General features: G+C 34.8%; 1 protein-coding gene across 1 annotated transcript in view; it reads right to left on the bottom strand.

Annotated features, from left to right (window-relative positions):
• LOC149425799 (adipokinetic hormone/corazonin-related peptide receptor variant I-like) overlaps positions 1–17,031 on the bottom strand; it is a 375,276-nt gene that overhangs the window by 200,787 nt on the left and 157,458 nt on the right. The window contains exon 2 of the mRNA XM_089643523.1: positions 11,858–12,085. Within this exon, the coding sequence (XP_089499649.1) occupies positions 11,858–12,085 (228 nt within the window). The remainder of the gene's footprint in view (positions 1–11,857; positions 12,086–17,031) is intronic.

The raw sequence follows: 17,031 nt of genomic DNA, 5'->3' as shown, positions 1-17,031 counted from the left end.
GTCAACACCGAAAATGTGAATTAATCACTGATTTTAATTTTACTCCTTTCACCACTTAGTTATACGTACGACAGCAGTGATTGTTTATTTGAGAGAGTGAAGCTTCAAACTTTGTTTACGCTGTTTTGGTTTTTGTTTTTTTTCTTTTCAAAACACTGTTATGGTTCATCCAGGTGGAAAAAATGAGAAGGTAACACTAAAAACTCCGTAGTATTTCACAGATTGTAGTGATCCACTTCACTTTTTACCACACTTTTTGTTTGATTATTACGGAAGTATTCAAATACACGTCTGACGTTTACTTTTAGTGTCAATATTTTGGAATGCATTCTATAATATAAGACGAGTGGTTACTCGTCTCGGTATTTTTGACGTAAGAACTTCACTATTACATTGGCTTGTTTGGAGTCTGTTCTATTCGGAAGTCTTCAAATTTTTTTAATGTTGTCGCAATTGGTGTTTAGTTTTTCAGCTTTTTTTTTAATGGATATTTCAATATTTTTATTTTTTTTCATTTCCAGACCTAACAATTCAATATTACAGTTTTTTCTGCTTGTTCAATCTCTTGAATCCTATATTCCAGTGCTTTGTTACATTTTTCTAGGTATGTATTTTTGTTTATAACTTCACTAAGTTAAACTTGTTGAACACTAAGGTTGCAAACACAGTAGTAGGTAGAGCAGTACGTCTCATCTTCTACCAGAACAAATTCAAATGCCGAAAATATTTCACTACGTAAAATAATTAAAATACACTCAGTATCGCCCTGGTGCATGCACCATTCCGAATTGAAACGTTGATTGAAATGGCTTTGGCTGTGTTTGGCGGTGCCAATTCAGAAAAGCCAGGTACTTCCCCACCTACCTATTCTCCATATCCTTCCCTTCCCCATTACCTTTAGCCTCACAATCCTAATTATGGATGCCATAGACTCGCTGGCTCCAGACGGATGGGAGCACTTGGGACTCTTGTGCGGTTTCACAAAATTTTTCGCTGTTTAGTGATTCCACGTGGATTCGTACCTCTCGAAAAGAATTCCACCGTCGGCGGCCACCAAAAAGGCGGCAAATCCGTTAATGCATATAATTTAGAAACAGAAATGGTTTTTGTACATGTCTAAAAAGTGGCAACGACAAAGGATAGGCTACTTTTTAACGTGATTTTATCTATGTGCCACTTTTTTTAATTGAATTTATTGGAAACATGTTGAGATACAGCATTTCTAAGGTCGATATTTGTTTTAAATACCGTAAAAATGAACCACCTCACAATATTTTTGAATGGGTATAACTCATTTTGTGAAAAAATCGAGATGCCACTTTCTTCATATGGCTGGAGAATGTTTAAATCATGGCGTCATGTATGTTACTCACTTGAAGTGTTTTGCACTGCATGTTACTTCTTTTGCGACTTGTAAACTGTCAATATTGAATTTATCTCATCTATTCATCAACTTGCATAAAGGCTTCAGAAAACTGACTGTCAAAGAATAGACTGAACCTCAATACATTTTCTATTTAGCGGAAATTTCGATCTCTGAGGGTAGCGAGATTTTATGTATATAGTAAGCTAATAAAAGTGACCTGAAAATCTGAAGTTTAATGATTTATAACATAGATCAAATACATATAACGTAGCCTCGGCATTGAAGCAGATATTTTTTTTATTATTGTGTAAGAACATCAGGGGACAAAATAATATTTAAAAATATTTTTTGTTATTAAATCAGATGAATGAGCAAATATCTTAAGCCATCACTAATCACTCCAATCACCTTTATTTGTTTCACTTAACATAGTTCCACTCTTGTGGTCTAATATAAACAAAAATACATTTTAATATACACTTCTAATACTTACATACATCATTTTACCATTTTATTATTTTTTTTATTTTTGTAATAACTTACTGAGTAAGACCTCCAAATATAGTATTTAACCCCGGCTGGGCTGAGGTCCTGAGTTAAATTTCTAGATGCGTCAGAATTTTCTGTTTCAAATTTTTTTTTGAGAGTCGCTAATATTGTCTTCAATGATATTTTTTAATTTTCTTCGATTTCACTTAATCTAGGTTCATTTTTAATTTCATCAGGAATCATACTGTGGAAGTCTTAATTTTAATGTTTTATAACTCTTACCACTCGACTGATGTTGACCCAAATCTGTTTACTGTTGTAGTACAGCAATTTTACAAGAACTAATACGTAGGATTCTCGTGTTTATGATTTTTTAATATTTTTTTATTAATTCTAAAACTATGGAATAAACGGAAAAATAAAGGTGGTTTTACTGGGTATATCACAGTCAGTTTATATGGCTTTATATTCAAATTTAGAAGAATGATTTTTTTAATGATGGCGGGAATTTTGTCAAGATGGCTGGACATATATTTCAGTTAGTTAAGCGATCACTCGAGTGGTTTGTATTTGTTTGAACAATTGTTTATAGAAATTAAAGCACTGCAGAAATTTCTCTTTTCAACACCCATTATATCTAATTCCTTGAACATTTTCTGAATTGTTCTTTACATATTACAATTTTCTCTCTGCTCTATTCTGGATTATTTGAAATTTTAAGCTAAACTACTTTAAGTTTTAAACTAAACGAGAATACTAGAACGGTAGTCTTTGTGTGGTGCAACAATTGTTTTATAATTTATATATTTAATTTAAAGATATATTTATATAATTTTTATAACAGTCCTGATGATGGTATAGTTATAGTTTAGCCATTTTTTGGCAATGAAATGGGCAATTTGTTAAAAAAAGATATTTTTGAGTCTTTTTTTGAGAACGACAACACCCGTGCGTCAGACGGTAGGTAGCTGAATGTTTGATTTTCATCGACCACACTTCTTGAGATAGTATAGACGATTGTTATATATTACATATATTTTTGATAAACTAAATCATCGTCGCATGCACAACTCTTTTAAATAATTCAATTCAAAAAATATGCAAAGGTATCAAGTCATTCGTTTTCGTAACATAAGTCCTAAAATTTATGAATACTCTATAAATAGTTTAAAATTGACACCAGTCCCTCGAATCAGGGACTTTGGAGTAATATTTGAGAAAAAGCTTACATTTATCTTACACGTAAGTGAAAGAACAAATACAGCTTTAAAAATGCCTACTGGTCACTAGAATGTCTGAAAATACTTCTTTAGTCAGAAGTTTAGTAAGTAGTAGACTATTTGGTTCTCATTTTCATTCTAGAAGAACATTCTTGCAATATTAAAAGTGTACAGCATAATTTTAAACTGAATATTCCAAAATAATAAAATTATTCTGCTGATGCAGCAACTGAATTTGATTACACTTTCAGATAAGCGGATTATCTCTGACCTTTTTTTATTAAATAAAATGATTAAATATGGCATTGGACGCCCCGAAATTCACGCTAGCATAAAATTATCCGTACTGACCAGAAATATGAGGCAAAATGCAACCATTTTCTGTTAAAACATATTATCAGTCTCATATAACTTTAAATCGACTGCGTAAACTATGGTAGTAGATTTCGAAATGTAAAAGACACAATCAGCCATACTAAAAAAAAAACCACTTCACATTCGATAAATAGTATTTTTGTTACACATTGTACAAACACGTAACTATGAGCATGTATGAGCCGATGTATGAATGTGAACGGGGCAAGGAATGTGTGCCAAGACCGAATTGATTGGCGGTTCGTCCTTTCAGCCTACACCTGCGGGGAAACAGCGCGATGGTTAGATAGTTAGTTTGTATAAATACTGTGAAAGTTTAGATTCAAGTTGATACTAAAAAAATATCTTTAACCGCAGATTTTCCACAGATTTACAAGAGAAATTACAGTAATTTATTTAATATTTCAAATGCAAACTTTATAATAATTATTTAGTAAATATTAAACTGTCTCTTATACTTTGCGAGCATGAATATTTAATTTTTTTGAGACCGGTTACAAATAAATAATTATTGCACGCTTATACGTTTTTATACGTAATATGGTTGTTATGTTGTTATTATTACTCCATATTATGGACTTAAAATTGTGACAATGTTTTTTATACACTACTAGCAACCCGCCTCGGCTTCGCACGGGTACAATGTACTATTGTTGCGTCCCGCGCCCGAGTGATTTAGACACATTTTGGTACTATCCGATTCATGTTTTGGCACTTTGGCATTGACAGTTTATAGTTCAAAAAAGCGTATTTAGCGATGATTTTTAGAATTATTTTAAAATACATATTGTGTATAGTTTTTCAATTCGATTTTTCTTGTAAAAATACTTTTTTTGCACAGCTTAACGACTAAGCGACTTTATTATGTTATATTAGATGTAAATAACAAAGATATCTAGAATAAGACTATACGGCCAGTAACTACAGAATAATCTGTATATGCAATGCTTGCAACTATTTATTCATTAGACAGCAAAAAACAGATTTTTGCATGGAAGTTACACGTGAAAGGGCTACATATAGTTATTTGTCCATGTGAAAAACACTCAACGCTCAAATATAAATCTGCAACATTGAATGTTTGACCCTGTGACTGATTAAAAAAAAACAGTTTCATTGGAAATTGCAGTCGTTTAAATTGAAACGGTATATCAGTTGGTATTAAAAAAATTCGGGGATTGAAACAACTTTTCCAGTTTCACATCCTATACAGTATGGTATGTCTTATAATGAAAGTTTTTAAAGATTTTATCTGCAAACGTGTACCATATGCACAATTTGGGTGGAATAAGGTTCCGTAATAAAATAACCTTCAGGACATGATACCTTCGTCCCAAACGAGTAATGACGCATCAATTTTTCAGTATTGCATTGTTTGGAAATATTACAAACAACGTTGCTATCATCAATAGCAATTTTTAGCGGGAGTTTGAATGTCTACTTCCGAAAATGTAGATTCAAAGCCGGATGATGCGATGGCCAGTGCAATTTTGCAAACTAGATCTCGCTAAGAGCAAATTAATTAAAAATGATTTTCTAGCTTCTGATAATGTGTCATCTTTCAAAACACCAAATGTTTTGCATCCTGCATAGTAGGTATTATAAATAACTCTTTGTACAGTTTTAGGCTGGCCGCATACATACGTTTTCCGTATTCGATTTCCGAATTCGTTTTCCGTATTCGGACATCCGAATGCACGGAATCAGTAGAAAATACATTAACTGCCGCACACGTTCGTTTTAGTTCCGAACGGAACAAATTCCTTACGCACGTTCCAAATGCAAGCCGGCGCGTTCAGAGAAACCGAATGGAAAAAACCTAATGACGTGATGTGGAACGCAGCTCTTGCATACATTTTGTTTGTGCCGACGCAAACGTTCGGAAATTTCCGTTCAGTAATTCAGTGTTGCCAACGGATCTTGACCTAATATCGCCGTTTCTCATACATAAGGTAGCGTAAAGTAGCCGAATTTGCTGTTAGGTGGGACATGTTTAAAATTAATAAAAATGTTTTTGCGTGAAAAAAATTTCGTGGGGGGAGGGGGTGGCTAGAGAATTAAAAAAAAAAAAAATTTGTCCCCGGAAAATAAAAAAATTCATGGGGGGGGTGGCTAGAGAATTTCAAGAAAATATAAAATTTGTCCCCAGAAAAATAAATTTCATGGGGGGGAGGGGTGGCTAGAGAATTTCGGGACATGTTTAAAATTGATGTTTTTGAAGTAGCTTAATTGGCGACCAGTCGCCTTTTAGATTTTTTCGGCGCCGATTCTCGCTCTGAGTAGCCTAAATGGCGATATATCGCCCTTGTTGGCAACACTGGTCAGTACAGATAGTGATAGCTTGGTGAACGCACGACGATGGAGGACGACGATTTATTAGCAATTGCATTTCTGTTAATAATGAAGAAGAAAAAGAAACGTCGGTATTGGGTACATCCATTGAATACTCGGAGAATCTACGAGAGTCCGTTTTATCTGAAGAGAGCTAAGTTACGAGCACACCCAGATAAATTCTTTGATTTCTACAGGATGTCAATAAAATCTTTTGATGAACTTCATAATGGCATACGTGATAAATTAATAAAGCAAAATACCTGCATGATATTATCTATGGATACGGAAGAAAAACTAACCATAACCTTGAGGTAAATTCTCTTTATTTTTATATCAATATTTATTTTAAAAAAAAACAAATCCATATCTTATTATGGTTAAAGATTAGGTATTTTCCAATATTATCTTCCTGTTCTTGTCCTTGAGATTGTAGAACTAAAAAATCGCTTCGGTATCCTCGGCATGTTGAAGATTATCACCATGTAGAGATGTAGAAGGTGATGTGTAGTGATGAAGTGATGGTCGAAGCGGTGGCAGACGTGTAATAGAGTTAATAACCACTCTGGAATTGTTTGGGGCAGATTGATAATAAGTGGTTTTATTTTGCGAAGAAGATGAACTAAAGGTTGCCAATGGAGATTGCGTTTTATATAACATATTAGGTGAAGTTTCTGGTACAGGAATATATGAAAAAGAGGGGGAATGATCACGGCTTGATGCTGGCGTTACTGAACGGTGACTGGAGTTATCATAACTCAGTGAAGAAGATGGAGATGAATTGTACTCAGCATTATTTTTTTTTAACAACTGCAGCATTCCCAATTTAAAATCAATTTTTTGATATTCATTCATATGTTTCATATATGTTCTAAAGCTCAATAAAAATTTCATGTCATCGTCTTCTACTTCTTGTCATTTCTGATTGGCTTTCTGTTGATTTTGATGTAGGATACTGAGTATTTGGGAGGGGATATCCTTTTTCTTTCGTTTTGAACTATTTGCAGATGGAGGTTGTAATAAATTTGTATGTCCATCTACTTGTTCCACGCTGTGTTCTTCTTGCGTTTTAGATTCTTGTGAAGTATTATTGTGTAAATCATCGGATTGATAGTTTCCTTCGGTATTTCTTTTATCGAATACCGGTATAAGAAAATACAAAAGGTCTGCATATAAACATATTTTTTAACCTTTTTAGCCCCACTGCCTGTAAGAGCGCTTTTATTTTTTTGAATGTTTTTTCGTAAGTAGTCTCTTTATGTGTGTCCATTTTTTCTTTTCCTCAGCACCTGAAATATAATAATATTATTTTATATCTTTTTTTCAGATTCCTGGCAACTGGTAAAAATTTTGAAGCGTTACACTTTGAATTTTGGATGGGGAGCAGGACCGTATCAGCCGTAGTTAAAGAAACCTGTACAACAATATGGGATGTATTTCAACCTTTGGAAATGAAGCCACCATCTTCAAAAGAACGTTGGCTAGAAATTGCTGAAAATTATTATAGAAGAACCAATTTCCCTAATTGCGTAGGTTCAGTGGATGGAAAACATCTTCGTTTGATTTCTCCTCTGCACAGTGGATCTGCCTTTTATAACTATAAACATTTCTACTCTGTTGTACTATTAACAGTGGTAGATTCTGACTACCATTTTATAGCTGTAAATGTCGGTGCTTATGGCAGAGACAGCGATAGTAATATCTTCAACAACTGGAATTTTAGAAAAAAGATAACTCAAAACCGCCTTAATATGCCTGAAGCAAAACCTCTGCCGAATACCAATGACACATCTCTACCTTTTGTGTTTCTTGGCGATGAAGCGTTTCCACTGAATAACAATTTTATGAAACCATATCCGAGAAGTAATCTCAATACCCAACGCAGAATCTTTAACTACCGCCTCAGCAGATCACGACGTGTAGTGGAATGTGCCTTCGGCATTCTCTCGAATAAATGGAGAATTTTTCACACTAGCATGACGATTCCACCAGAATTTTCAGTATTAGTAACGAAGGCAGCGTGTGTGTTACATAATTTTGTACGCAGAAGAGACGGCTATCGATTTGAAGCTACTCTGACACATTACTTCGAAGATATACCTTTCCGTAGTCCACAACACAGATCCACATACCGAGGTCGAAACATAAGAGACAATTTTACCGAGTACTTTATGACACCGGCAGGGGAAATATCGTACCAATATAACGAGAGAATTAATAATTTACAAGAATAAATATGGCCACTATTGTAATAAAAAGTATCTAAAAAATATCTTACCTTTGTTTTTTTGTCCACTTTAGTGCACGTGTCCCAATCTTTTATAACCTCTTTAAATACATTCTCCCAGGCCAAATCTTTGACATCTCTGTTGTGATAGTCGTTATCATGAATATCCCATAGGCAGGGGTATTTTTCAACAGCCAATATTAATTTTTCTGCCTCACAAATTATCGTGTTGCGATTCAAATTAACGGAATACGTCCGATGCACGCGGTGCGGGTGCGATATAATGAACAGTGTTGCCAACGAGGGCGATATATCGCCATTTAGGCTACTCAGAACGAGAATCGACGCCGAAAAAATCTAAAAGACGACTTGTCGCCAATTAGGCTACTTCAAAAACATCAATTTTAACATGTAAAAATATCAATTTTAAACATGTCCCACCTAACTGCAAATTCGGCTACTCTAGGCTACCTTATGTATGAGAAACGGCGACATTAGGTCAAGATCCGTTGGCAACACTGGTACTGACGTTTATACATTCCGAATGAAGAAAAACGAACGTTTGCGCTAGTCTCACGGAATTCCGAATACGGAAAACGAATTCGGAAATCGAATACGGAAAACGTATGTATGCGGCCAGCCTTATGTGTGCAAAAGATGTTCAGCCTTTTACAACATTTTTCTGTTTTTTTTTCTTGTGTTTGTATGACTTGTTACATAGCTTTTATCAAATGTAATTTAATTCTTATTTTTTATGTTTCAACGTATCTGTCAAATTAAAATTATACTACCAACCATGTAAAAGCCCTCTGGGCGTTAAATAAATAAATAAACATGAAGTAACATTCTCATGTAAAAACATTCTATAAAATAAATAAAACACGCTGTCTTAGGGTGCTACTTAAGATAACTTTTCCTTGTCGCTGAGGTCTACTGGGTACGAAATATTTTTTAATTTTATAAATTAGAAGAAATTACAATTGTTGATTTTTTCAACTACCATACTAGACTCATGGCCGTATTATGGTAGTCGTACATTATTAATGTAAGAATAACAAAATAATCATTTGCATAACAAATACTAAAACATAATGGAAAAGGACATGTAAAGAATAATTCAAAAAAAATATATTTCTATGGACACCATATTGGAAATAAATTAAATTGTACTTATTGATTAAAAAGATATAAATATTAAAAGTAAGATTAAAATACAATTATTTTACATCATATATTTGTTTTCTTTAAAACAGGTACATTTATCTTAGTACGTATCTTAGATATCTTAGTGCCTACGTACTTATACAGAAATATACGTATTTAAGGTCACATTTGTTAATCTCAGTACGTATTTATCTAGAAATGTACTTATTTACGGTCATATTGGTTAATCTCGGTACGTACTTATCTAGAAATGTACCTATTAACGGTCGCATTGTCACATTTGAATTTAGTGATGTAAAAAAATTAATGGTCAGTCATTTATTCGTTAGCCTCCTTGTACCACTTCCCATATTTTTTTATTTAATCTGTCCATAAGGAGATATGAATATAAATTCAGGACACTTTCCGATTGCTTCAACTGTTCATTTTCGTATTGAGTTTGACATTTTTATTGTTTCCGATGCCATTTTTTCGCTCTGGATATGCTGTGAAATTTCTGATTGTTTTGATTTAACCCGTCAAAATAATCACATAATCGTAACCATTGGACAGTTATATAGGCGCTATTTCGTACTAATATCACAAAAGAAGCAGTGCGCGGGGACCTGTTTCGGTAACTTCCGGTCGTCCAAGATCGTTGGGAGCGTCGCGTCGCGCGTCGGGTCGAATTATTTGTAGGACTTATTGGACTATTTGGAGTAAAAGCATTATGCCTAATTGGAAGTAAACAAGGGGAACCAATTTTTTCGCTTCGTGTCTCATCTAAATGGGATAGTCTGAATTTATGACATATCCGTTCCAATTTTTGAAAATGGTAATTAAAACAATTTTCCGTTAAAAATATTAAACTGTGGGTAGTTACTTCATTGAATTCTCTAAACAAACATTTCAATTTGAAAATGAAACATATGCAATACAAAAGTTATAGAGTTGCAAAATATATTGGGGAAATTTTTGATTTTTGCAAAGAAAGTACAGTTATTTTAAATACTTAGTGCGATTTTTGTATGTTAAAAATTTGTTTTAGATCCTTTTTACAAGAAGTTTCTTTATAATACTAAGGGAAATATATCAATAATTTACAAAAGCATCTCAGATAGATAAACGGATATTTAAAGGACATCATCCTGAAAGCACGCGCACAAAGTCTATTCAATGACAATAAAATTACATAAAAACTTTCAATGTAAATTAACATAGACACTCATAATATTAACTCACTGTTAAATATTGTATTTATTATTGTGGTCAACGTGTGTCTGTCGGTATGAAAGAGACAGGCATATCTGAGTGAGACAGCATGACCGAGACGTATAAAAAGGCGTGTCTGTTGTAACTCGTTCTCTTTTCAATAACATCTCTACTACTGTCCAATTATATAAATACTTAAAACACCTAAATAAACCAAATAGTATGGAGTATCCAAACGTATTTATTTAACAAATTATCTGAGTGATAGGCACGGCAGATCACCACAATTATTAATACAGATCTCATTTGTTTTTAATAATAATAATAACATAACATTTGTATAGCGCAGTTTTGTGTTGTTTCACTCCAAGTGCGCTTAACTATAATAAACTTAAAATAAAATTTCCTATTGTGTTCTTTTTATAAAAAATTAATTACATAATTATTAAGAAAGTTATATACCTACAGTTATATACCTACTGTAATGCAAAAACCAACAATTTACATTTTAAAAGTAACTTTTTTACATTCACCCGACACAGGAGGCCCTGAGGAAAATTAATTCCCTCATAGCCTATGCCATCTTTGGGGATGTTATGTCCACGGTCATTTTAAGGAAAGGAAAAAGAGGATGTTCTGGGAAGGAAAAAGGTCTGAGGGGTGGGTAGGAATCTGAATCTGTGTACAGGAGTGACGGACGAATGATTAATCCCTCCCGCTGCGACGCAAGGCGATGGGTCAAGAGAGACCAGGTGGAGAGGTCAAAGGGTCTCCCCAACCGGCCTCTCCACGCAGCTGGTGGGCAAGTGCATCCCGAACACACCTCACCACATTAAATCACAAAACTTAGCCAACCACTCCTGCACAGGTCATACAGGTATTATTTAAATATAGAAATAAAACAAATCCATCGCTTGAATTAACTGTAAATTAGTACATCTGACATGTGACATTTTTCCTCCGCACGTTCACACAAAACCAGACAAGATGGACAAAAAAACTAAAACTTTATGCGGATTAAGAAAATGAAGATTGTGGAATTCATAAAATCATCCGACAGTCAAAACGGCATTTTTGACCTTCAAAATGTTAAAGATCTCTTTGCCATTCAATATTTGGCTGTCGCTGCCATTCTAACTCAATATTATCAATATTTGGCTGTCGCTTTCAGTCTAACTTGATATTATCGTCCATTACTTTCGCCAATTCCGCCATATCTATTACAATATTTGGCTGTCGCCGCCAGTCTAACCCGATATTATCGTCCATTACATTCGCCTATTCCGTTAAATCTATTTTGATATTATCTTATATATTTCTATCTTCCGTATTAGTTTCATGCTAAAAATGATAGCAACAGTGCGTTAACCGAATGACGTTCTACATTTCGCTCTCATTGACACTTTTTATAACTAGTATTTTAGTCACGGAACAACGGCCGTTAGTCTTGTAAAAAGATTATCAACAAAATATCATGGCACGAAGTTGACTTACCTGTGGTACGCTGCTTATGAGGGAAACTCCCCAGGCAAAATAGAGCATTTTTTTGCCCCTCCGTCTGGCGTCAGCGTCCCGCAGGGGATGGAGGACAGCGAAGTACCGGTCCAAGCACACGCACACAAGCACGTTGGAGGACAGGTACAGCCCAAAGACGCGCAGTGCCATTAAGATTTTGCAGGCATTATTTCCGGCAACCCATTGCACCGTAATTCTCCAGCCGACCTGAAATAAGTATTTGTAATTAGCGAAAACTTCGCCTACAACAATTTGGTTAAATTTTCAGCCAGCTGAAAGTTTTGAAGGTCAGTTGTAGAATTGTAGAATTTTAGTTTTTTTGTGCAATACTTTCCAATTGAAATTAAAAACTGTAGCCAATTCAACATATACAAAAAATGACAATGGTTTTGTCCAAATAAAGAAATAACAAGTAAGTTAATAAATACTCCAACATTGATTTTGCTCGTTGGGAGCGGCTCAACGCGTTATGCGGGCTTCGTGTGGATGGAACCGATAATTGTGAAGACGGAAAGGAGTAAAATTATAGCCATAGTGAAACTAAATGAAGGTTAGTATCCTTTCATTTTGTCTACCAGGTTCTTTTTTTATTTTTTTTTACTGGCAAATTTTTTGATACATACCGTACAGGTGCATATATAATTATAAAAAACATAAGACAGTAACAAAAAAATCCTACAAAGGCGAAGCCTGTGCGTAGGCATTATAGGTTATGAATTCAAAAGGTTAATACACTATAAATACATATTGAATAAACAGTTAAAGTTGAAGTAAAATAAAAGTTAATTTTGTTTCAAATGTAGACGGTAGTGGCATATTATAGGTATCACATTCGTAGTACAAATTATATAAAAAAAAATCTCTTATTTTTTCTTACCCAGCTTTTAACATTAATTTTATACGAGTTTAGGTTCTGGCACATCTTGATGGAATTAAACAATAATACTATCACAAGTGTATCGTGAGAAATGATGAGCCGTTGCAGAGGTCCCACTTCAGAGACGTGAGTACTGATATTACTGTAGTATGTCTGTATGTGTTGGTGAGATTACTGATTTGATAATGGCGGCGAGTCAAAGTTTGTTGATGTTTCATAGATAGTTTTTATTCGTCAAATAATGCATCAATTCATAAAGATATCTTGTTTAGACTTTTCAAGAGTGTAACGTAAACAAGTTTTTTTTGTTTTGGTAATAATTTACAATCTCTAAGTGCTGAGGATAATAAATAATGAGGCAATATAAAACAATTCTAAAAACCCTTGGCGTGAGAGTATCTATCTTGTGTTTACATTCGGGCAGCAAAAGGGTTAAAGAAGAAAAGTGAGAATCTATCCTGCTTTCTGAAAACGCCAATGAAGCACTAGAAAATTTCTCTGCATCACTAACTGCTTATATTAATCACGCTACTTTCCCCATTATAACGGCATCCAACAAAAAAAAGATACTAAAACCATGGATTACAAATGGCCTTATCTTCTGTATACGCAAAAAAGAAAGACTCCACAAACAAGCCTCAAACAACCCAGACCCCCAACTCTTGCGCTTCTATAAAAATTATCTTAACATTTGCAATAAACTAATAATAATAACCAAGCAAAACTATTATAAAAAAATGAAGAATCAGGATATGACAGTAAGGTAATTTGGAACGTAGTCAATGACATCTCAGAAAGCAAAAAAAAACTCACTCAAAATTCAATCACTCGTTATTAATGGGATAAATATCCAAATCCATAATGACCCAAAAACCCTAGCCGATCATTCCAATCATTTTTTCATTAACATCGGTACGAACTTAGCCAACAACATCCTGAAAGTGACCAACAAAACACAAAAACTCTTTTCCCCACGGGTAAGACAACAGAACTCTCTTCACCCCTAATTCACTCTAGCCCAAACCTCCACTACAGAAATCGTTAAAACAATCCTCACCATTAAAACAAACAGTTCTGCTGGTAATGACAATATTTCTCCTTACATAATAAAACACATAGTTTACTTGATTACCAAGCCGTTAAAACATATCGTTAATCTAAGCTTTAAAAGAGGTTCCTTCCCTCACCAACTTAAACATGCAATGGTTATCCCAATTCATCAAGGTGGTGATAAAACAAATATAGAAAACTATAGACCCATTTCCTTGCTAAGTGTCTTGTCAAAAATCATTGAAAAAATCGTTAAAATAGGCTTGTCTCCCATCTATAAAACCAGAAGGTTCTCTCGCCTAATCATTTTGGATTTTAAAACAACCTAAACACAGAATCTTCAATCTTAGACCTGACTGATAAGATCACTAACAGCCTGGATGAAGGCGATTCCTACTTAGCCATATTCTTAGACTTAGCCAAAGCTTTTGACACGGTTTCCCACCCCATACTTCTAAAAAGGCTAACTCAAATCAGGTATTCGAGGTAGAACTCTTACCTGGTTCTCATCATACCTAACTGATAGATCGCAAACGTTGAAAATTAAAAACATAACTGTAAGTAACCCCTTGCCTATTCAATTTGGAGTCCCACAAGGAAGTGTCCCAAGCCCTATTCTGTTCCTCATTTATATAAATAAACTCTGGAACCTTCCCATAACCGGAAAACTAATATCTTTTTCAGATGACACTGTACTTATATCCCGACACAAAAACTGGAAAAGAGCATTCGACATAGCTCAAAACGACATAGACCTTGTAAAAAAATGGTTAGATGATAATCTCCTTACCCTTAATGCTGGAAAAACAAAATTCTTAACCTTCAGTCTGTCAGCTTCAACCCAACATACCAACAACTAGAAGATAATAATTTACTCCTGTCTGAGAACTTGCTATTCCTGTAATTGCCCAGTTCTGGAACAAGTCACCCACATAAAATTAACAAACGACCGACAAAATACCCCTCCACTCGACTCCTCATAGAGTATAAGGTCTTAAACATACGACAACTCCACCTAAAATTTTCGCTAATACATTTCCTGTTCAAATATAAAAACAAAACTCTTCAAAGTACCTTCACTTCATACCACGTCAGCTCATAGACAATTAGCTTCTTAGCTCCTAAAATCTTTAACCTTATCCCAGAAAACCTAAAAACCGTAAGTCAACCCTATTCCTTTAAAAAACAAATTACAAAATGGATCGTTACACACGGAATACATTACGATTACAATACCCATTCATTCCACACTCTCTCAATTTAATCACGTTTCAGACAAAACATAACATATCTTTCTTCCCTAACTTAGTGGTATAGTATGTAAATAAATAATTAGTCTGATCTATTTACTAATAATTACTCAAATTATTAGTAAATAGATCTTATAATCTTCTTATAATTCTCTAACTTCTCCATTTTCTTCTTGCAACCCAAACAAGCTTTTCATCATTTTTCTTTTTCATATCATAGTAATGTATAGATTCTGTTCAAATTGAAAAATTTGCCCCCCATAACACAGGGTCATCCCTAGAATGGAGGGTGAAATATTACAATAACCATATGTACCCTCTAAGTCTTGTATTAATAAAATAGAATAAAAATAAAAAAGTACCATTAAATTTTACACATCTCTGGTTAGAAGTCAGCTTTTGCATGTTCATTCATTTGGTCTCATTTTAACTCTCATCGCTTACATATTGAAAAATTTTCACAATAAATTTTACGCTTTATTGAATTCAAAATTGCTCTTCCCATAAATTAAATCGCTTCTTTTATTGTATAAAATTGTAAATCCTATATTGGACTGCCCTGGTGCCATTTTGTCGCATTAATTCTTAGACTGCGTAACTCCGAATTTTTCGAAAAAACGTTTTAAATGCCATCTGGTGTTAAAATTAGTCCCGCATCGACTAGTAAAACTCAAAATTTAAAAAAAAATTAACCTTTTAGATAAACACAAATTAGGAAACTGCATACAATCATGGTGCCATTTTTACTCGCGAATACTTCGAAACTCCTTAATTCAGTATCGGCCGGTGAGCCGTGCACGCTTGTTGTGTTTTTGACTGAGGAAATTTATTTACGGTGTAATAGTTTTACCGTGAAATTAACTGAGATAAGTTGAATTAATTAGTTAATTGTGAAGTCACGAATAGTGTTTGTATCTGTAGTCTAAACTGACGTCTTCTGCACCGTGTGACGCTCTGCCGTAGCTCTCTTGTTTTATGTGCTTCTGCGGTTGCGTTCACCGCTTTTACAGTGGTACCTGCTTATCACCACACGCCCTCCTGATGTCATCATCACTGCACGAATTGATTTAACTAACCCGGAGCCCTTCGCGTCCTACCTAATAGGTCGTTGTTCTGTGATTATCTCTTCTTCAAGGTCACCATCTCTTTGCAATTTGATCTCCTCCTGATGCAAATCCGGATCCGGTTCTTCACTGTTTTCTTCAAACAAACCCAAAATATTGTCGGTGGAACGTGCGGCAATTCCATCTCGTCTCTCCTCAGACACAGTCCGTTCTCTGTCAGGCATCTTCCGCGGGTCAAGCACATGTCTTGGTACGCCATCTACTTCGATGTTGTTGACTGAAATAAGTCCTGTCACCCTTCCATGCACGATGTGCATCTCCCATCTACTGGCTTAACCGCAAGAAGATCGCCCACTTAGAACTCAGTCAATACTTCCGCTTCTATATTCACTTGCGCAGAAGGGTGTTTCCACGAGTAAGTGTGAACTATACTAGACAGCGCAACACCTTGATCATCCTGACTTTTTGCAGCCAAAGATTGTGCCAAAACACTGCCTGCAGGGGATCGCTTCCACTTCTGGCTGCAGTTTTCTTTATTGTTTGATGATGTCGTTCAACTATACCGTTTCCAGCTGGTCAGTATGCCGCGCAAAATCTTTGACGAACATTCCATCTCTTACACTTATCTGTAACACTGTAGGAACAAAATGCAGTACCATTGTCCATGAGAACTACTTTGGGCGGGCCTCTTTCCCGAAACACATCTTCCAAATGTCTGATAATCGAAGCTGCATTATCTGACTCGATTTCCCGCCACACGGCAAATCTATTTGGACCGCAATCGATAAATGTGAGTAAACATTTCCTACCGAAATGAGTAACATCAACTGCCAAGCGACTCCAGGTTGTCACAACATTAAGATTACCCGCTTCATGGGATGATGGCGGAGGGTCAATTGTCCTGCATTGTAC

This window comes from Hesperophylax consimilis, chromosome 2 (genome assembly GCF_061612785.1).
Source record: "Hesperophylax consimilis isolate HC1 chromosome 2, BYU_Hcon_1.0, whole genome shotgun sequence".
NCBI classification, from domain to species: Eukaryota; Metazoa; Arthropoda; class Insecta; order Trichoptera; family Limnephilidae; genus Hesperophylax; species Hesperophylax consimilis.
This window is presented reverse-complemented; position numbering and strand designations above follow the sequence as displayed.